Source organism: Falco biarmicus, chromosome 19 (genome assembly GCF_023638135.1).
Source record: "Falco biarmicus isolate bFalBia1 chromosome 19, bFalBia1.pri, whole genome shotgun sequence".
NCBI classification, from domain to species: Eukaryota; Metazoa; Chordata; class Aves; order Falconiformes; family Falconidae; genus Falco; species Falco biarmicus.
Genome location: NC_079306.1, coordinates 4151484 through 4173835, shown reverse-complemented (window position 1 = coordinate 4173835; position 22352 = coordinate 4151484). Strand labels below are relative to the sequence as shown.

General features: G+C 45.6%; 2 protein-coding genes across 2 annotated transcripts; both read left to right on the top strand.

Moving 5' to 3' along the window:
* Positions 1–7256: 7256 nt before the first annotated feature.
* On the top strand, positions 7257–7586 carry LOC130141582 (feather keratin 4-like). Its single transcript, XM_056322607.1, has one exon. It carries the CDS (start codon positions 7257–7259, stop codon positions 7584–7586), a length of 330 nt encoding a protein of 109 aa, XP_056178582.1.
* A 13701-nt stretch (positions 7587–21287) lies between these two features.
* On the top strand, positions 21288–21650 carry LOC130141581 (scale keratin-like). Its single transcript, XM_056322606.1, has one exon. The coding sequence runs from the start codon at positions 21288–21290 to the stop codon at positions 21648–21650; it is 363 nt and encodes a 120-aa protein (XP_056178581.1).
* The last annotated feature ends 702 nt before the right edge of the window (positions 21651–22352 follow it).

The following is a 22352-nucleotide window of genomic DNA, read 5'->3' as shown; positions in this document are numbered from 1 at the left end:
AAACATAAGATCACTTGTTCACTCATAAAATCAATTTGCAGCTCCTCTTGATCTCTGTCCTGCCTTACTAAAACCCATAAAATGAAAGCCTGGGAATAAAAAAAAGGAATAAAGTCCTGACAATAACAAGTACTAATGCATGACAGTCCCCAAATTAATGCAGAAATAATTGCAAAGAACAGGACAAAACATTATTGCTAATGGTGGCTTCCTAGTTCACTCTGAGACTCAGAGTTAGTTTTCTTGGTAGTCTGCAAGTCAACACGAACAAAATAAGGCAAATTCATAAAGGCAAGATGGTTAGGTTGGAGGAAATCGCGATTCACTAAATCCTACTCTCAATAAGTTTGCATGTCCCAATTACAGCAACATCCTAATAGCAACAGTGTCAAGCTCAGACTTACCCCTTCACAGCAAAAGCAAGTCAGGAGAAATGGTTAGAGCAGCCCAGAACCGTGAGTGCTTTTATGCCTTTTCTTGGGCAATCAGGAGGATGTGAAACATTCTTCATGTATGATGTCCTAATGCATTATCAAACAAAAATCCACTCCACCTGCAACTGCCCCAGATAATGCAATTATTTTGCTCAGTGATGGTGATTACTATTGCGTTCTTCTCATTACTCTGGCAGAGTAATATTTTTTTTTATTGCTTTTTCCTATTTCTCTGATTGCCTCATGGAACAAAGATTGCTCAGAAGTTTATCCATAAACACAATATGCTGACATGCCTGAGATACTACCCCACTTTTCCAAGTCATGCTCCAGGAAGGGGGCGTTGTGCAATTTATCCCATCGTGCCCACGCGCGTTCATTCCTATGACTCTGATATGAGGCACATTAGACTCCACAGACACCTTCCTACTGAGTCTGGAAATGGGAAGCATTTGTTCCCATCCTCCTGGCTAAGAAACAAACACGAAACACATGTCCCACTTCAAGCTTTAAAAGTACAGGTGGAGGAACCTATAAGCAGGGAGCTGCTGTTTTCCAGCCCTGGCATGGGGGGACAGGAACCTCAGACAATGAGAAGTTCATGCCCAGATTTCATTGTCAGGCACCCCATGGGATCATTGCTGAAGACCTCAGTGCTCCTGAGTGATGAACGATTCATGGTTTGGGATGAAACAGGTCAGGGAGTGAAGCCATGCATCACCCTAGGAAAACCTTGGGCTGGCATCTTATAGTGCAGTTTCAGCTGATGCAGAAGATGGGCTGCTTATTTCAGCAGATTTCTCCCTCAGATCCAACACCCTGTCCTCAGTTCTTCAGCTATTTAATGATAAAACTATTTCCAATGATGTTTATCCATTCCACGTACCCAGGTTGACACAACTTACAAACCCTTTTTTAACCTCTAGAAGATGAGTCCCTCCCCTCTAAAATCCAGCCCTTTCTATAGAATTTAAAGTCGAATGCCTGGTTTTGAGCAACCTTGAGACTTCTGTTCTAAAATCTTAAATTTGTTTAAGTTTGGTCATCTAGCGTTTGGTAACTGTTGCCAGTACTGCAGTGTAATGCCGTACAGGTGACCCATCGAGAAGGTAGAGGAAGCCTTTTTTTCTGGGGCCACGTTGGGATTTCCCTCAGTGTTGTTTCCTAGCAATGCCTCCCTTTAAAGCCACTGATAGTCTACGGTAGAGGATTCACATAAACTCAAAACAGGAATAGAAACAAAGGGAAGAAGGTGTTGTGGGGAAACAACCCATACGGTCTGCTCCTCCTGCCCAAACCACACCTGGTTTCACTTTGTATGGAAGGGATGACAGTGATGACAGATACCTACAGATACTTACCAATGAATCACATAATTCTTGGAGATGCATCCCTCTTCAAACCATCCTGCCCTCCTGAAAGGGCAAATGGAGCTACATACTAGCGTCGGTTCTGCTGACGCCCCAAACTGCTTCTTTTGGCCAATGATGTTCACTCAGGGTTACAGCCACGTGTTGGCTTTTGTAACTTTGCGGACCCACGAAGTGGCACCTGCGTTACATCTTAATGGTTTTTTCCCATATAATGGAAGCTTTGTGTGCTTTACCGACTTAAACCATTCACAGCCATCTTTGCCAGTGCAAATACGGTGTAGTGAAATACTCAGAGACACATAGCTCTATGAAAATAAAAGTTAGTGTGCAATGTGGACTACCTTTGCATGGATTCCTTGTATGATAAATCACACGCTGTGGCACATATGGATCCATTGTACAAGAACAATCATCACACCCATTTACTAAACTAGCACAGAATATTTTACCTATATCAAGTACATAATTTTATTGTAACACCAACAAAAAAGACTTTGAAATGTATCTGCAAAACCTTCTATAAATCGATTTTGGATTATTTCTTTACAAGCATGCCTAAAAACTCTTCCTGGCTAGCTTGGATGAACATCACAAGAATAGCAAAGGGACATCCTTTGTTTCAGTTTGTAATTGAAATCCAGGCTCTGCTCAGGATGCCCAGATGTTTCTGTGCAGTTCTTCCAAGTCCATGGCGGACGGCTTTGGAGTCATCCATCCAAGAGTGCATCTCATACAGTGTGGGTGGAATTTGTCTTGTCTGGTAACACAGCACACGCAGGTTGCACTGGCATGTCTGCTACACCCTAGGAGGAGTCAAACGACAACACAGGAGTGGATGAGACGTCGGGGAGAGGGAGAATGCCATGAAAAAGGAGTAACTGCCAACAAGGAGGCGTCGAGCAGCACTTTCTGTTTGAAGACCAGTATTTCTAGGTACTTGAAAAGTAATGTTTATGTCCTGGTTTGACTAGTTCAAGCCAAAAAGCGTGGCTGCTGCTGATGTGGACACATTAAACTCTGTTGCTGCAATGGCCATAAAACCTAACTGGGACCATGAAATAAATATTCATAGGGATAATGCAAGACTCAGCACTGCGCTCTTGTGGCTTAGCTGAGAGTGTGACTCAAGCTGAGTAAATCAGTTATCTCGGACACCTCTAGACGAGGTGAATTCATGTCTCTGAGCTGAAGTGTTGGCATATCCTCAACTTGCCTTGAAACTGTGGTGTCATTTTCAGATTAGAATTACTGGCGCCCATCTGGGACCTCCTGAGATAACATTGCTGTCAAGATTCAAGCATCTTTTTTTGGAGGGGGCTGATTTTTTTCTGAGATGACACCAAACTGTCCCCTGCTTCCTTGGGAGCAAAGAGGTTCTCCGGTTTCCAGCAGTTCCTTTCTTAGAGGCTTTGATTTTAAAAAAAATCTTCCTTAAATATCAGAGCTGCTTGTATAATTCTGATTATATGACTGTGTAAAAACAGCCTCTTCTGTCGAAGTAGAATGCAACCCTAAAAGGCCCACCAGGCACAGGATGCCACCTTAATGCAGTCTGCTATTAAAGTACTTCTAGGCAATATTCCCATATGTCTCGTGTGTCCATGATTTTGGTGTTTTCTTCAAAACACAGCACGCAAAGTTCAGCCAGCTCCTTGAGCACAGTGATGACAAGGATATAAAGTGAGGGCAAAAGTAAAATGCACATATTTACCTGAATATAAAAATCTATCTACACTAAATATTGGCATATTCTAACCTTAATAACAACACTCTGCACATGTATTCTTTGACCGAGTCCTGAAGTGCACGTACCTCCTGATGCAAAGGCTTTTTTATGATGGCATTTACCATGTAAGATGCTGATTCTGGTTCCAGATGCTGGGAAGAAGGAATTATGCATTGCATGGGACATATCCTGGCCCTATGCACATAAGTGCATCTATAATCATCAGCTAATAAAGGGATGTAAGGGAGAGAGGTGTGAAGAGACACTGGATTAAAACAAAAAGAGAATGCTAATAGTAGAATGCAGCATGATTTTTATTAGGAACAAGAAATGGCATTTACTAACAATCAAAAAAAAATATTGAAGGCATGTTTCCAGTTTCTCAGACCTGATTACAAGAAATTCTCCAACAAGGAATGAATGTTTCACAAAAGGTGCTCTTTCTACCCCATGGCAAAACTAACTTTGTCAACCACGATCTGCTTTGGAGAATGCAGGAAGGTTTTGTTGAGCACAAAAGCTTAACCCCGTGGGAGAGCAAAGCAACTACCCTGGTAGAAGTTTTGTTACATCTTCTTGGCTGAACATAAAACCAGAAAACCAGTACATGTCTTCACAGAGAGGCTAAAGCACAAAATGACCAAATTTCTCACCCGTACTGTCAGAATGGAACACACACATTTTGAGAAACCAGTGCGGGTTTACAGCAACAATATTAAAGCAAATAGAACGTAAAAAGACAAGCAGAAGAGCGGTTCCCATGGGTGCTGAGCAGCACCCATAGGTCCCAACGCATTAGCCAGGAGTAATGGGTGCCCAAGGCTATGGAGAGCTCCTCAGCTCAGCTGCACATCCAGGTCTTGCCGTCAGTTCCCCCGCTGTTTCTCCTGCCATCCACACCTTCTGCCGCACTTAGCATGGCCCACAGCCCCCGTAGCGCTGCCTCCAGAGCTGGCTGGTGGAGGAGGAGGAGAAGGAGCTCCCATAGATAAGAGAGCCCTGCAGACCCCTGGGGCGGCCCAGCTCCACTGGGGCTGAGGTGCCCACGAAGCTCTCCTGTGGGCAGGAGCTGAGGATGGGGCCTGGGAAGGTGATGACCACGGGCGGCGGGTAGACCACGGCACGGGAGTCCCCGCAGGAGGTGACGCAGGGCTGGCTGCAGGCGCTGGCGAGGGGCTGTGGGCAGGCTATCTCGCAGGGTAGGGAGCAGCGGGAGCTGAGCTGCTGGCTGCAGGAGGACATCCTTCAGGCACGGAGGGGAACCTGCAATGCACCGGGCAGCCTGCGTCAACCCACTGCTCATGAGCCGCTGTGCAGAGACCACCCTGCTCTGCCTCGCCAGCAGCAGGGAGGGCTCAGCACATGCTGGATGCAGGTGCTCTGCCAAGGCTCGGCTGCTTTTCCTCTCTCTTCCCCTTCCCTGCCCTCCTGCCTCCCTCCCAGGCAGCTCCTCTGCACTTTCCCAGGCTCTCCTGCTAAGCATTGCCCAAGCTGGCCATCCCCAAAGTGACCTGGAGCAATCAAGCTGGAGACCACCCATCACCAGGTTTTGCATCAAAACCCACCTCACGTACCAAAGCCTGCAAAAGGTGTGCATTTTCAAGGAAAAAGAGGCATAAGCAAGACAAGCAGAGTATTTCTAAAGAATCAGTTAAACCTACTCAAGCACGATGCTTTAAGTCAGAGTTTAAGTCAAACTTACTCAAGACACCAAAAGAGGAGAAGTAAATAGCAGCTCTCTGAGGCTGTCGGCTCTGCGAGCCCTTTTTATACCCTTTCTTGGGCTGCCTGCTGGTCTATGACACCTCATGAACAAGATCTTAATTAGCTCCCAAACACACAGATTACGCATCACTCCTCAACTCCTCATTCATGCAAACAGTTTCCTCATAACAGTGAGCAAGTGTTACCCAGCCCAGCTTTTCCTCAGTGTCTCCCAGGTTCTTCCTTCTTAGAAATCACGCAGGTGACCTCCCCAGGTGGTGCAGTATGTTGATTTACTTTATTTTTCTTGCAGATTGGGAAGTTTCTGAAGTTGTTTTCGTACTCTGTGTTCATTACAGTGTTTTAACTCCAGATAAATTGTTACCTTCTTGGGGCCCATTATTAAATTTTCTCTGGGAATATCAAGGAATATGCAAGACAATCCCTTCCCTGTCCTTGTGCAGGTCAGTGTTGAGATGCTGAATCACTGAGGACACTGCAAACACCCAAGCGAGGCGCGGCGTTGCAGCCCTCTCCTGTATGAGTTAGGGGGTTTGTGTTCAGCTCCCTCTGCTCTCAACCACAGCCCCAAGGGTCCCTGCTTGGGGATAAAAGGAAACACACGGGGCTGGACCCCAGCCTCAGATGTCCCATAACACAGGATAAAACATCCCGCTCCCCTGTGTGGCTTTAAAGGATTTTCTTGCTTGATTCTATTCACATCCGAGTAAAAAACCCACCTGATTATTTTAATAGTAATTGAAGGATTTTGCTCACAGCAGACAGAGGGTCATAAAATCTCTGCAACCGGATGAATGTGCTAGCTGGTATAAATCAGGGCCGTGGTGTGAAGGCTTCAGGGAACACGGGAGAGAATGTGTAGTCGTTGTTTTCTGTTCAGAGTCAAAATAAAAATACAGAAGATCTGCAAGAGTTCACAAAACAAATCGCCTCTATGCTTTACTGTGCTGTATCAGACCTGCAGCACGCAGCTGGGACAGGCAACAGGGCAGACAGAGTAAATCTCCCACCCTTATTCCAAGTATAAAGCCCTACAGTGCTTCAGCTCAACATCAGCAGGGATTTAGTAAAGAAATTCAGCACACAGTGCATTGCACCACTTGTGACATGGAGGAGTGCTCGAAAAATCCTTGCTATGTGGAGCAATTGCATAAATAAGGCAGTTTTCCAACATTTTTGTCACATGGGTAAAATCAGCAAAATGCTGCAGGAAGCGAAACTGCTTCCAAAAGTTTAAGGAAGCAAGAAGAGGGTGTTGGAAGAAACTGATAATCATCCAAAGATGAATAAAATAATCACAGGAGGCTGGGGAGTGATGTGCAGTCGTGTTTTGTTACAAAATAAACCTGAAACACAAAGTGTGTCTCAACACCCCCAGGCAATCCAGGAGATGGTATATAAGGGCCTCTGGCTCAGAAGTATTCACATCCCAGGTCCTTGCTTCTCCTCTTCATTGATCCGAGTAAGTCTGACCCCTTTGTTATCCCTTTTGGTCTTAGGTACAAGGCGGTGTGTTATTTTTAACGACCTGCACGCACAGTCTGAACCGCAAAGGGACCTGCACGCGCAGTCTGAACCGCAATGGTGTCAGTACATAGCGTTGCATGCAGACCTTTCTCCTGGCTACTCTGAACTGGCAGCTGCCTGGCTGTCCGAGCTGCATGGCAGCGGTCAGCGGGGCTCAGCCACGGCGGGGCTCAGTCCAGGAGCTTTTACCCGTGAGATCAGGGTGAACAGGCTGGTGAGCCTGGGCAGAGCGTCCCAGCTGCCTTTGGCAGTGCTTAGCCTGTGGAGAGCCTGGGAGGGAGGGAGGAGGGCAGGGAAGGGGAAGAGAGAGGAAAAGCAGCCGAGCCTTGGCAGAGCACCTGCATCCAGCATGTGCTGAGCCCTCCCTGCTGCTGGCGAGGCAGAGCAGGGTGGTCTCTGCACAGCGGCTCATGAGCAGTGGGTTGACGCAGGCTGCCCGGTGCATTGCAGGTTCCCCTCCGTGCCTGAAGGATGTCCTCCTGCAGCCAGCAGCTCAGCTCCCGCTGCTCCCCACCCTGCGAGATAGCCTGCCCACAGCCCCTCGCCAGCGCCTGCAGCCAGCCCTGCGTCACCTCCTGCGGGGACTCCCGTGCCGTGGTCTACCCGCCGCCCGTGGTCATCACCTTCCCAGGCCCCATCCTCAGCTCCTGCCCGCAGGAGAGCTTCGTGGGCACCTCAGCCCCAGTGGAGCTGGGCCGCCCCAGGGGTCTGCAGGGCTCTCTTATCTATGGGAGCTCCTTCTCCTCCTCCTCCACCAGCCAGCTCTGGAGGCAGCGCTACGGGGGCTGTGGGCCATGCTAAGTGCGGCAGAAGGTGTGGATGGCAGGAGAAACAGCGGGGGAACTGACAGCAAGACCTGGATGTGCAGCTGAGCTGAGGAGCTCTCTGAAGCAGTGGGGACCTATGGGTGCTGATCAACACCCATGGGCGCTGCTCTTCTGCTTTTCCTTCTTATGCTCTATTTGCTTTTAATGTCAGTTTTCTCAAAATGTCTCTTTTCCATTCTTAGAAACCGAATTACTGATTATGCAAAATCTGTTTCTCACTGTTACAGCACAAAAGCACTAGTATCACTGGAAACTGGTCCATGTATGTTTTTAGTTCTTTGGGACCGTGCTTTTTTTTCTTTGGTAATTCTTCTTTGATGTCTGTATGTCTAATAGGAAAGATCCTTCGATGTCACCTTGCACTGCAATTTTTCCAGTCCACTGGAAACTTGAACCAAGACAGATGAGCGAAATGTCAAAAATGAGTTTGATGCACACTGTTATGCTGGCCCTGTTTCAAAACACTGAAGTCCATCTTGTATTTTTGCTTTACTTTGCTTAAGATGTGTACTTTCTGGTCCAAATAAAATCTTATGATTGCATCTATATAAGATTCATCTGTTTGCTTCCTTCTCAGTGTTGGGGTAACACAGCCTCTGCAAACCGATTGAACTAAACCACCCCCTTATCTTAGAGATCTGTAGGGGAGTGTTATGCTCTCACAGACAGTGTTTATATAATGCCTATGGATTCATTCGTCAGGGAACTCTGCTTTCAACACGCAGAGCTTGCCTGTGTGCCAGATTTAATCTGTACAAGGAACCAGGTGTGAGAGAACTCCCCAACCCTTAGATAAAATTTTCAAGGCCAGTGTGAAGTGCTAAATAGCCACTCCAGAAGCATTTCAATAGCTCATCCCTACTTCCCCTACTTTTCCAATGGTTTTTATCAGAACTATTGTAATTCTGTACACCATAAGAAAATTAAAAGGGGAATATTAGATTATACTGTAATTTTATATAACATAAAGAAGTAAAGAGAGAATATTGGACAGTGCATAGCAGCACAGGGAACTTCCCAGAAATGTTTAGAGACAGAAAACTGGCTGTCTCCAGTGATGCAAAGAAGAACTGATGCAACCCCAGTCTCAGATATAGGAAATTTTAATTTGCTTCCCTACTCTGTACTTTCATATCTAGCTTTCTGAGATCATCAAATTGCCTCAGCTGGGAGCACAAATGCCCAAGATTAGGGATCTTTTGCTACCTTCACTTCTTATTACTGTGCAAATTAAGGGAGCCTACTGGCAGAATCAAAGAAACAGAGGGGCAGAAATGGGATCCCAGAGAAGGTCAGCAGAGGGATGTTTCAAAAAGCAACTTAGATGACCAAAAGAAGACTGCAATAAAATAAAGTAGGTAGCCCCTGATAAACAGGGAGCAGTGATACAGCCACACTCAGGGAACAGCTGGAAGCAATAAAAGTGGCTTTGAGGTAAATAGAGCAATTATCCAGGTAGCCCCTCAGCTGTTGCTGACTTACATTAACCCTATTCAATAAAGTATTGCATGGCACCTACGTTTTTTTCTCAGCATCTCACTGGAATTTCAGGTTGGGACTATTGAATGGTGTTTTATGAATAAGGAAAGGGAGAAGACTGAATTTGCGGTGAAGATGTAGCCAGCTATGTTTCCCTATAGACAGCTAAATGTTACTTGTCCCATGTGCTGCGGCCAGTGGGCTTGACTGGCTGCGACTTCCCAGTGAGTGTCCTATGCTCTTGTTACGCTTCCTGCACGTGTGTGTCTGGGCACAAAAATAATGGTAAGCCTCCCTTCTGATCTTTGTATCGTTTTTTTGTTTCCAGTCATTTCCTAGCAATGCAAACTGGTGCAGTATGAGGTCTAAAGCAGGCATGCAACATGGGAAAGCTCATTGCTGAGCAGAGAGCTAATGGGGTGGGGTGATCAGGTGAGGTCTTCACCCCCCCTCTCACTACAGAGCTTAACTAGGATGGAAGCACCAACATTCCACACAAGAGATTCTCTCAGTTGTGTTATTTCATAACAAGCAGAAAGCAAAACCAGAATACTAAAACTATGATGCAGCATGCTTATGTTTTTTAATGGGTGATAGACGAGGAAAGTTTACAGAAGTAAAACACGATCATACAGAAAATGAGGATTTTGAGGCTTTTACAAATGAGGTTTCTTGTTGCATGAAGCTTTGCTTCACAGTGTTCTTTTCTTCTTTTGTAGCTGTAAGTTTGACAGTGCAGTCCAGTTCTCATCCATCAACGTAATTCTTGATTGGCATCAGGCAATTATCAAGTGGGAGAAATCACAGTATACAAACTTTCCCACTATGCTTCTAGTATAAAGTTATCAGGTTAAACATAGAAGGAGTATTAATGCATCTGAAAATTTGGACCATGAGAAGAATAGAAGAACACAGTTATAGCTAAGAAAGGAAAATTACTTAAGTAGGTACAAGCACAAATCCATGGTTAAGTGTGAGCAAGAATCTGGTTGTTGTTGTTTTTTTATATCAGCATCTTAAAAACCCATCTCACTCCTGAGTTTGGATCTTGCATTCAGAATCCTGACTGGTCTTGGTGCAAGTGTATTCCTGCTGGGTTTGGCAGGGCTCACACCTTCTGGAGCGATAACCACTGAACCTCTGAGAATAATAAGGGTATGAGAACTTGCTTTCCTGTGATGCCCCATAAACAAAAGAGCCTCTGTAGCCATAAGACCCCCCATAGCCAAGGGAAGTGCCAATGGCAGCTGGTGCTGAGGATCCCACCACACTTTCCTGAGGGCAGGAGCTGAGAATTGGCCCAGGAAAAGTGATGACAACAGGGGGTGGGTAGACCACAGCGCGGGAGTCACCACATGATGTGACACAGGGCTCATTCCAGGCGTTGGCGATGGGCTGTGGGCAGGCCACCTCGCATGGCGTGGAGTACTGGTAGCTGCAGAGCTGTCTGTAGGACATTGTTCTGTAGTGGAAGTGGATCTGAAAGGCAGAAGACTACATGTAAAGCAATTCAATGGTAGATCAGAGGTTTATGTTCAGGCACTCGAGCACGTTTGATGAGGAAGCCACCCGCTTGAGTAGCTTCCTGAATAGAGATGATGTGGCTTCATCGGTCCTTGCTCTCTCTTCCACCTTTTAGTCACACTACTTGAGTTCCATCTATCTTCTGTCCTTGCCAGACTCTCAGCTCTTCCTAACCTTCCTGTGTACATCAAACAACCTACGCTTTTTGACATATCTATACATAAGGTGTCAGCACATATCCCAAAGGGCTACATCCATAAGCAGTGCTTGATTCAGTTGTGTTCTTTTGTACAGGAGCACTGACATTTCTGTACTTCATGAGACCCATGGCCATCTCACCCAGCCCCCTTTGCGCAGCAGTCACCCTACAGGACAGGATTTACAGGACCACCTGCTCCACAGGGCTTCAAAACTGAGCTTCACCTTCTAGTAAAGCCAAGATAAGGCTGGAGCTCATTTCTATACCAGCTTTAGGAACTAAAAGTTGCAAAACCTTGAAGCACTTAGCAAGGACAGCAGAATTCCCTCAGGAAGCTGGATAATGCCAGCTCCAAGCTCTCTGAGGAGCAATGCAGTTGCTTTTGCAGCAAGGCTAGCCTTGACACTGTCATAGCAGACACTTCTGTAGGATTCAGCTAGAGTTATCATTAAAAGAGCATATGAAAGAGGCACAAAGAATTAAAAACTTACCCAAGTCCCGGAGGAGAAGTCAGGAGAAGCTGTTGGGAGATACGTGAGCAGCGTGTGCTTTTATACTCTGCTCAGGTAGTCTGGAGGATCTGAGACACCCTTTGCACATGATGTTTGATTAGATCCGAAACAGAAGCGATTACACATCGTGCCTCACAGCATATAATCATTTTGCTCACTGTTTGCAGTTATTAGGCAATTCCTAGCTTTCCTTTACACCTTACTACGTCATCCCTCTCTAAACTATTTGATCACATTCACGTTCATCAGATTTCAGCCTCTCTGAAACAATCCCCAGGCTTTACCCTTCTGAAGTAATGAGAGGTAGTTCATTTACGTTAACACCATCTGGCTGGCAACTGTATTATATTTTGTATCTTTTATATTTTAAATTCTACTGAGAGATGGGGGACAGACTGTAAATATTAATCTTGAAACTCCAGCGTGCAGGTCTACTTATTTTGCCTGCTTCATGTCCCCATTTGAGTGGCTCAGTCAGGGTCAGATGTGCTGGCACATCTCTGCAATCCACTGTAAGGCAGAAAATGAGCATTTAGTTAATGCATAATAGCAATGCTGCTGCCTTTAAACCGCACTCCGGACTTGTATGCACTTCTTGTACAGATCTCGTCACCCCAACAACCAAAGCAAAAGGCGATTTATGGTCTGAAGAGAGGCTTTGCTCACACTGATAAATGCTGCAGTTTATTCTCCTTTTTTTTTTTTTTTATTTCCCCCTCCCCTCAATTTTTCTTTACAGTTAGTTCTGTGTGTACTCTGGGATAAACTTCTTTCCAAACTTCGGTGGCAGATCCTCACCTGCTCCAATTCGTAGAATCATAGAACAAGGATCTTAAAGACCATCCAGTTCCACCACCACCACCCCGCCATGGGCAGGGCCACCTCCCACCAGCCCAGGTTGCCCCCAGCCCCATCCAACCCGGCCTGGGGTGTTTCCAGGGCTGGGGCACCCACAGCTGCTCTGAGAGCCTGTGCCAGCACCTCGCTGCCCTCACGGGGAAGCATTTCTTCCCAATATCTCATCTAAATCTCCCCTTTTTCAGTATAAAGCCATTGCCCCTTGTCCCATCACTCCATGCCCTTGCAAAAAGCCCCTCTCCAGCTTTCTTGTTACCCCCTTTAGGTACTGGAAGGCTGCTACAAGGTCTCCCCATGACCCAACTGAATTTAGCTGGTCCCAGTTTGTATTATGCTCCTTAATAATTTCATCAATGTTTTCTTAAAACAGTCCAGCTCAGTAACTTTGTGTCTAGCTCTCTCTCCAGTGCACGTCTTCACTCCAAGATTCAATATTTTCCAAACTGGGTAATACCTGTATTCTTAGCCACAGGCAGCGTTGTTTACAGGAGCCGGTGGCACAGAGCACTTTTCAGGAGGGAATCAGAATTTGTTCAAATTGAATGAGAAAAATCAATGATCATTCTAGAAGATGTTTTTAAGAAGGATCTCAGCCATCCTGAGAAACCAATAAATGCTTTAGCCCTCAACTTTCCCTGTACCCCTACACCGTACAGGAGAGACACACGGAGAGGGGAAACTCCATCTGTTTGTTGGGTTTTTTTTTTTATTATCACTGCCCTCTAACAGGATTCTTCAGGGCAAGACTTTAGGCAGCAGCGACCCGATGGCCATCAAGGCTCGACCCCTTGATTGACACAACGATCAGTCAGATTGACAGTGGTCAGTTATCTGGGGGATGCAAAGGATTCAGCTCGCAGACTCTCAGCAAGTAATGAATTCCAGAAGTAAATTCCATTGGATATTATGGTGGCATCCCAGACTCAGGTGAATCCAGGTGCCTAACTTTATATAAGATGGAGGAGGATATAAAAGTTAATCACAAAAAAGGAGCTTGATTCATTCCCACCCAAAATGAACAAAGGGAGTGGACTGATACCAGGAAGGACCTGGTCATTGAAGATTTTAAAGGAAACGAACCATGAGATGTAGCGTTGTGCAACAACATGATGAAGCAGGGAACACCACAGTAATTAGGATAAGCCAGAAAAATTTTTGCATCATCAAAGTTTGCTGAATACGCAACAGATATCAGTTGGTAAAGCAGCAGGTCCTCGTGGAGTTTAAGACAGTGGAAAACAAGGAGTTTAAGAAAGTGGAAAATAGTGTTCAATTGTCAAATCTTTTCTGGACACTCCTCTTGCTATATGATCCCTGTAACCTGGCAAAGATTAAATTTAGTCACTGGTTTCCCGAGTATTGAAATGCAGACAGAAGGGCAGCTTTACTTGCTAACTATATATTCTGTTAAAACCGTGATTCTTGTAAGAGTTTGGCATGAATCTATCTCCGAGGAAGCCTTTTTGACTTAAGACAGTCTGAAAAGTTGTTTGTAAATTATTGGTCAAGGACTTCTAGGACAGCAGAAGGTTGTTTAGGGTCCCCTGTTGCTCTGATTTTCACATGGGTTAATCTTTACACATAATTTTAAAATAGTTTTCTAATTCCTTAATCTGAAAATATTTTGCTGTAAGCAACTTTTGTTTTGTACATTCAGCTTTGCTATGAAGTTGTGAGTATCCTCAGCAAGACTTTCCCAGTTGGCTGACAACTCACAGCATCCCAGAATTTTCTACGTGTGTGGGGATGGAAGGTTTCTGTACAGCCATTTTGGAGTGTATCACCAGACTTTTTGTTTAAACTTGAATTTAAAATCCATACTCCGGTCATCTGAGGCAATTCAGGGGTGTGAGGTGGGTGTAAGCAGTTTGTAACCATTCAGGCTTTGTCTAGGTAACGAAGAAAATCGCAGAGATGAGTTGTTTGACCCACACCATGGACTTGTAACAGCTCCACTTGCAGATCTTTAACTGATGCTGAGAGATGAGCAAGGGAAAACTGTATCAAAATGTGCATCTAAGCGCTATTTCTACAGAGGTTTCATGGAAAGACAGCTAAGGATTACACAGCAGGAAATATTCTTTACATCTTCAAGGTGCTGAGATGGTTGGCTGGTGGTGGGGAAATCTAAGCAGGGAGCCAGTGGCCACAGTCCTGTCCCTGCCCTCTACTGAGCTGTAGTTTTGTGAAGAAAAATGGATATCCTTGCACAAATACCCCATGTTTTCTGTTTATTTTTCTTAATCCCAGTGTGTTTATTTTTTTTCTCGCTGATTTCATCAAAATATTTGAAGGAGAAGCGAGGTAGAAAAATAAACCATGAATAAGAAAACATAAACAGAATTAGCACAAGGCAGGAAGATGATGCAGGTGCAGGCTGTTGGGATTCTGAATGGTCTGATTTGTTTTTTTCTTACTTCTGGCTTCATCCTGACAGAATTTCTTGCTCTCTTAAGTGATCCTTGAGGACTTAATGGTGACAGATCATCTCCCCTGAGGGAGGTCTGGTGCATGCAATGTTTGGCTGCATCAGTAGCTTCTCCTTGCCCTTTGTGACCCTTCTGTAAAATTGTATGACCCACTATTTTTCCTTCCATGTTTATTTTATGTCTTCAGGATGGAGATGGGTTTTCTGCCTTTCTTCTGGCCTGGGAGGGCAGGACCTGCTGTAGAAAATCAAACCCACCCAAATTCTAACTGTAGTGCTGGCAGGAATTGGCACACCTGTAATTTCCTTCCCAGCTCTCCCTCTGAATCAGAAACTGATGTGAAGACAAACACTTCGCCCTGATGTCTCAATTGCCTTTCCTGTTACAACCGCACAGACCACAGGGGTGTTGTGAAAACGCCATCTTTTCAAGCGAGGGCTGCATTCCTAACCGCATAGTCCCCGGCCGGCAAGACACACCTGCACCCGCCCAGCAGCTGGCTTTGTGCAGGGCGAGGTCCCCGCGGGGCTGTGCTCCCAGCACTTCCCAGTGGGATTTGTTCCATGGCTGGTGTCCAAAAGGCAGGCAGATGTGCATGTCACCTGCATGTGTTTGGCTACCCATTGCCATGGCACGGATACCCCAGGAGGGTGCCCTGGGTGTGTTTGGGCCTCCAGGACTTTTAGGACATCACCAAACATCACCCATGGGCTAGGATGTAGAGGGAACAGAGCAGGTCTGACAAACCTGTTGGAGAGGTTGGAGAAGGTGCTGGAATTGTAGCCCTGTATCCATGATCTGTGCAGTGCACTGTGCTTGGCATTGCTGCCCTGGGTCTCTGACCCCTCAAAACAAGGCTGCAGCTTATGGTTTTGTCTTCGTTCATAAGCACGGCCACAATGTGGTTAGTTAAGTCCAGCTACACCAGGAGTTCAGGCACTTCAGCAGGTGGAAAACAATGTTTTCAAGGCTGCACAAGTCAGACCATCAGTGATTTTGACTGTTGTTTTGGGAGAGGAAGAAGCTAGTAAACCTCACCAGGCTTATTGTCCCAGGATGCATTTATTTCTCAGTTCAGGGGGAAATGCCTCTGTGATCTTGTGGCAAAGAGTGAATAGACATCCTTTTGCCGTACACTGAATCCTGAAGTATGCCCGTACCTTCCAGGCTCCCCTCACCCTTAATTTTTCAGTAGTGGTGCCTGACCTTCATTTCTTTCTCTTTCCAATGTCCTATTGGGATGTGCTGGGAGGAATGGTACGGTGGCTTGGATGTAATTGTTGCAAGGAAGGCTAAGGAAGAGCTCCACAGGTACCTCACTGGTTTGTAAGGTATTGGGGCTCACCATGCTCACAGGGACAGTAGCATTTACACCACCGGAATGCAGGAAATAAGGGGTGGAGGTAGTGTTCACCGTGAATGTGCCTGCATCAGATTTTTCCTTTGGATTCCAAGGCTGCCAAACACAGCAAAACCATAGTACTTGTGTCAAGTCCCTGGCTGTGAAACATCTAGGATCTACGTCAAGGTCTGGGATTTCTTTTGAACAGCTTAAGTAATGCAAAAGACTAGTCATCAGGGATTATTTTAGCATCAGTAGGTTGCAGATTTTGAAACCATACAAATAAAAGCAGAAAACATGGTATTGCAATGCAGAAAGGATTTTATTGGAACTGACAAATGGGATTGATCAGACTACAGCAATACTACAGGGAACAATCCAGAGGAATTAAGTTAAATTTGCATGAAGGGGTTGAGCGCAGAGACAGAATGTTGTGAGCAGAGATCTGATACAAGTGTGAAATACAGTATCTGGGCTTGTTTCCCAGGATGTATGAGCGTGCCTGCCTAGTGAGGACTCCACTGCCCCTCTGAAAGCCGTGCTCCTCCCATCACTCACAGATTTTCAGTTTGCTTTTGTTTCTTCTGGGTTTTGCCATCCAGGGAATCCTTGCAGGGCTTAGCAGGGCGGTATATCCCACAGCTGCGGGAATAGCAGGGGTAGGAGTACCTGCCACCCAGGGAGGCACCCGACCCAAAGGAGCTCTGGGCATCCCAGGAGCCCCCGTAGCCAAAGGAGCTGCCCAGCTCCACTGGGGCTGAGGTGCCCACAAAGCTCTCCTGTGGGCAGGAGCTGAGGATGGGGCCTGGGAAGGTGATGGTCACGGGTGGCGGGTAGACCACGGCACGGGAGTCCCCACAGGAGGTGACGCAGGGCTGGCTCCAGGCGTTGGCATATGGCGCGGGGCAGCTCACGTCGCAGGGCGAGTAGCTGCTGGAGTTGCAGACCTGCCTGTAGGAAGACATCCTTCTGGCTGGAAGCAAGCCTGGAACACACACGGGGGGAGAGCGCGGGTCAGGGGCAACGGTGCAAGTGCGTTAGCAAAAGGGAGCCCTCATTTATTCACACCAGAGACAGTGAAGGAATACATTCAGTGAGCAAATCTGTTTCAAATTAAAGGTGAGAATGACAAAATGCATTTTACTCTATTTCCTATTACTCTGTTTCACATCTCGAAGTAGTTCTTGCAATACCCATCTGAATTTCTTAGAATTGAACTGACCTTTAGCTCAAAGCTTCCCCTGCCCCGCAAAGAACACGACTTACTTGGTTGAGCAGCAGAAGAGAACTGAGTCTTCCAGAGAAGCAGTTTGAAGACTCTGGGCTACAGGTGCTTTTATACAGTTTCTCAGTTTGCCTGGGGGAAGAGAACCACTCTTGTCCTCATGTGTCCTCATTGTCCCTCAAATACACTTTTTTGCTTGTGTCACTCAAGGTAATTGTTGGGCTTAATTGTTTCTCCTAACTGAATCCACCGTAGATGGTTTTACATCTACATCATAGCCTGTAGACTTCTTGCATGTCAAATGTGAATCTATGAATCTGCAAATTAATTTTTCAGATTAATTTGCTGTCTTACAACTTAACCAATATTTCTGTCTGAGTTGGCCACATATTGGTGTTTGCTTATTTTTCACAGTGTTATAAATACTGTGTCAGAGATGGAGATCTCAGACCTTTGTCCAAAGCCACAGTAGTCTGTTTGATCCTTCTGTTACTATTTCAGCTTAACTTTTTTGCTTTTGCTAGCAATTCATTTAGAGAGAAAGAGAAGTTGAGTTTTGGAAGCACTAATCGTAAATCCTTCTTTTTAAACTCAAAATCCATCTTCAGCATTGAACTGTTAGCTACAAGTTGTCATCATGGGACAGACTTTTGCAACACTCAGAAGTGAGCCCTGCAAAACAATGTAGTAGATTGTAGATTGTGCCCTGTTTAATGACAGGTCTTAACTTTTACGTATGAGACACAGAAATTAATATCCAGCTCTCCACGGATGTAACTGGGCTTAGAACTGAGGCAGAAGCATTGTCACGATGCTTAGCCTTGATTTAGGGAATACCCTTCGCTAATCCTAACAATTTCATACATCAACATGCATTGCTTACTGTATTTGGAAACAGAATTGCGTGATTAAATCTCAGCAACTTGTATTAGCCACCATGTCCTCGTCCTATTATTTTCTTGGACTGAGACATGCCAGAAAGTCTGTGTCGGTTCTGTTGAGGGTACTGATTGTACAGCCTTGATTTCCCATAAATGAGCTTTTCTTCTGTGTTGTGCAGACAGGAATTTTTCTTCCCCTTATGTCTTGGAGGTGGACAATGTCCTCTTTTGTTTCCTGCAGTTCTCCAAATGGTGGTCCCTGACTTGGCGTGACAGAGCAGGAGATGAAAGAATGAGGACTTGATGTGCTGAGCGCTCCTCCCAGCTCTCCCAGTAATCCCCAAGTGTGGCTGAGAGCGCTGGTTAGCCTCAGCCTTTTAATAATCCCATCAAGAAATCAGCAATAAAATTTAGCCAATTCAGCTGGGTGTTGTACAAGTGAGTGGTTGTGTAGAAAGCGGTGAAAAAACGAGATTTTACATTCTCATCTGGCTTTTTAAGGATTTCATTCCAAGGCTTTTTCACAGAACCAAGGGGAATGTGTCACAAGACTTGAAGAGTCCGGTGTGAGGACACCCTGCCTTCCAGGTCTGACAGATCCCCAGGTTTGGGGTTTTGCCCAGGAAACTAATTTCATTTAAACCCATCTCATGGATCACTGCATGCTTTGGGTGCACACCACAGCCAAATTTTCATCTGATTTCTTCTGCCTCCAAGTTAACCTTTTCCTCTTGCAGTTTTGTGCTATATGATGCATTTTTTCCTAGCAGGTAAAATACTGCTCTGTGCCAGCCTGTGTAACACCCACGTGAAATGGGGAATCACTACTGATGATTTCTAGAAGAGATGACTAAGACAGAGGGCAAATAATTTACCAAACGTCTCTTGGCAATTAAGCGAGCCTCTGGGAGGAGATCTCGGGCATGTCTTGTACTTGTTAGTGTTATTATTTATAATTATCATTCTATCATCTCTTAGCTTATGTAAACGAGGTTGGCGCCCAGATACCATGAAAATAGAGAGCTCAGTCACTGCTGTCAGGAATAAATAAACGAAACCAACTAGTTTTAGGCATGGTGAAAGGAAGGATTACCATCCCTGCTGGTGAGAGCTTCCTGCAGTGAGCACAGAGGGCAGCTTCTCCTCGCCCCGATGCATGCAGGACAATGAGGGCATCTAAAAACCTCTCCCCAGACCCTTGGCGAAGGTTACGTTGGAAATCTGCCCCAGACCACTGGGTCTTAACTGGGAGATCTTTACCTTGCCTTGGGTCTGGACTTGATGCTATTTTCTGTTTTCCATGTTGGAGTTTCCCTAGTAGGTTCAGGAGCAAGACCAGAGTAAAATCTCTGTTTATTATAAATAGCAAAGAAAACAATTTCCATCCCGCTTCATAAATCCAGAGGAGCATAGATTACAACTCAGAGTAGGGCAGGGACATGGTTCCTTAAATGAGTTTTGCTGCCCAGAGGGAATCATCATCCATAATCTAATTCAGCTCTCCAAGTACTGAATGGTACAAGTGATACTTATGACATATAAATCCTTTAGGATCATCAAATTTACACCTAGGTGCAGGAGGACCCCAACATCTGAGTGCTCACTTTCACCTGTGGCCTGTTACATCGGGGGAGGAGCTGGATACAATTTTCCAGTTGTAAATTTATTTATTGCAAACTCCTGTATGCAGCTAGACCTGTCTGAAAGGGTCCAAATGTCGTTTTTTAGAACAAAGTTGCTCAAAGCAGCACATTTTGGAGTGACTCATGTGTGAGGCTACTCCCTTCCTAGCATTTCAAAGCAAGGGTTTCCTTGCCCTTTTTAATATTTTTTTCAATTAGGGCAATATATAATTATACTCCCCAGGAATGGTGTGGGATCAGAAGGCACGTGCAGCACCTAAGTCCCGTTTCCCTTCTCTCCACCACCCCGACCCCTTCAAAACAGGCTGTAAAAAAACTTTAAAATAGGCTGTAAAAAAGGCCTTTGTCTCACAGAGCTGCTTCTCTGCAGCTGTCAGCAGGCTGATCACTAGACCGGAAGCACCAGAGGGCTGTGGGGTATAGATTTATTTCTTTTTTTTTCCCACCCCTTGAGGCAGAAGGGAGTGGGGATAGAAAGGGAGCAGCAAGGTACCCTGCGAAGGTGGTATAAAGGTCTCTAAGTTTCATCTCCCTTTGCAACTAAAAGGTTTGAAAACCTTCACACCAAGCCTGACAAAATCAATACATTGTTTAAAAAAATAAAGTCTATTTTGTGAAATCAGCAGTCCTCTGTTCTTCTGAGTTATGTTCTTTGAAGCTCGGACAAGTGGAAGAAGGAAGTTAACATCTGCAATGAGTAGAAAGGAACTAAGGGTGAATACTATCCCTATTTTGAGACGAAAGATTTCTTCAGGCTGCACTGTGGCTGTGATACCATTCGACTAATAATTGCTTAACAGCAAACAATATGCAAAGATTCCTCCACCCGTTGACGTGACAAATGCAGGAAAGTTTGTTTTGTAACTGGGAAGGACCGCATGCCCAAAGCGTGGCTCAGACCCTGGAGCTGCTCTGAGGAACCGTATAAAAGTCCTTGGAGCACATGGCTCTTCAACCTGCTCCTCCGGGCTTGCTTCTTGGCTTCTCCTCGGTGGCGAACTGAGTAAGTCTGACTTCAATTAATTCTGTTCTATGAGTTTAAGAGCCACTTAAATAAGAGTTTTAATGTACTGTTCTATGAGTTTAAGAGCCACTTAAATAAGAGTTTTAATGTACTTATGTCTGAGCACTTAATATGTCTTTGTCTATTATTGGAAGGATGTTCTTTTCATTAAAAAAGATCCTGTGACAACTTCCAGCTTGGCAAGCTTTGGAGGGATGGGATTTATGTGGAAAGCATGGGGCTTGGTGTTTCAGTGAAAGAAAGCTTAATGATTTTAACTATGCCTGGGAATGCTTTGCAAATGAAGAGAATAGGTTCAGGAACAGTTTTAAATAAATATTGCTAGATTAATCCTCGTCTTTCTTTAATGAAGCTTTGAGGACTTCTAATGTTATCTAATCTTTGTTATTTCTGCGTATGAATTGCAATCACACGTTACACTTAGGTATGGAAGGGTAACTTTCTGGACGTTGTGTGGTGTGAATAAATGAGGGCTCCCTTTTGCTAACGCACCTGCACTGTCGCCCCTGACCCATGCTCTCCCCCCGTGTGTGTTCCAGGCTTGCTTCCAGCCAGAAGGATGTCTTCCTACAGGCAGGTCTGCAACTCCAGCAGCTACTCGCCCTGCGACGTGAGCTGCCCCGCGCCATATGCCAACGCCTGGAGCCAGCCCTGCGTCACCTCCTGTGGGGACTCCCGTGCCGTGGTCTACCCACCACCCGTGACCATCACCTTCCCAGGCCCCATCCTCAGCTCCTGCCCACAGGAGAGCTTCGTGGGCACCTCAGCCCCAGTGGAGCTGGGCAGCTCCTTTGGCTACGGGGGCTCCTGGGATGCCCAGAGCTCCTTTGGGTCGGGTGCCTCCCTGGGTGGCAGGTACTCCTACCCCTGCTATTCCCGCAGATACACGACTTACAGTCGTGGGAGCTGTGGGCCCTGCTAAGCCCCACAGCAGCCATCCCCAGCAGGGACCAGAGTAAAGTCCCAGTCCATGAGGGAGCAGAGGGACATGGCTTTCAGAGGGGCAGCACACGGGGATGCAGTGGGGGTCCTCAGGAGCTGGGCACGCTCAGCCACCCTAAGAAACAAGCCCAGACCCTGTCTTTCCCTTCCTGTTGGATTAGGTACCTGGAAACAAGATCCCAACTCTGTGGTTGAGGGGCTGTTTACTTGAGAAATATAGGAAAGACTTTAGTTTAAATTCAAGTGGTTTATTGAAGACTAAACATCACCGCAAATTAGATCCTGTATATTCTGGCCTCTCTCATGGACTGACGTTTCATGGCTTTTTGAGGTATAGTGGAAAATCTTCTCAAATTTCCAGTTTGGGAGCTACCCTGTTTCACATAGTCTGGGATTCAAAAAAAAAACAAAAAGTGAAAACCAAACTCTACTCTCAAATGCTGCAAATGCAACAAAGAAGATCCTCTTACAAACTGCAGCCCCAAAAGAAGACACATCCTTCCTCACCAAACCCTGCAAATATATTCTGTACTCTCCGGATTGCCATGTTCTGCTGTTATGAAGTCCTTGTCCCAATTCAATTAAAGTTTATATTGCATGACAGAATTTGCCTTCTGGTTTCCTTTTCTCCTCAGCTTAAAACTATTGGACAATGATGCTAAAATGATGCCTCATTTGAGGC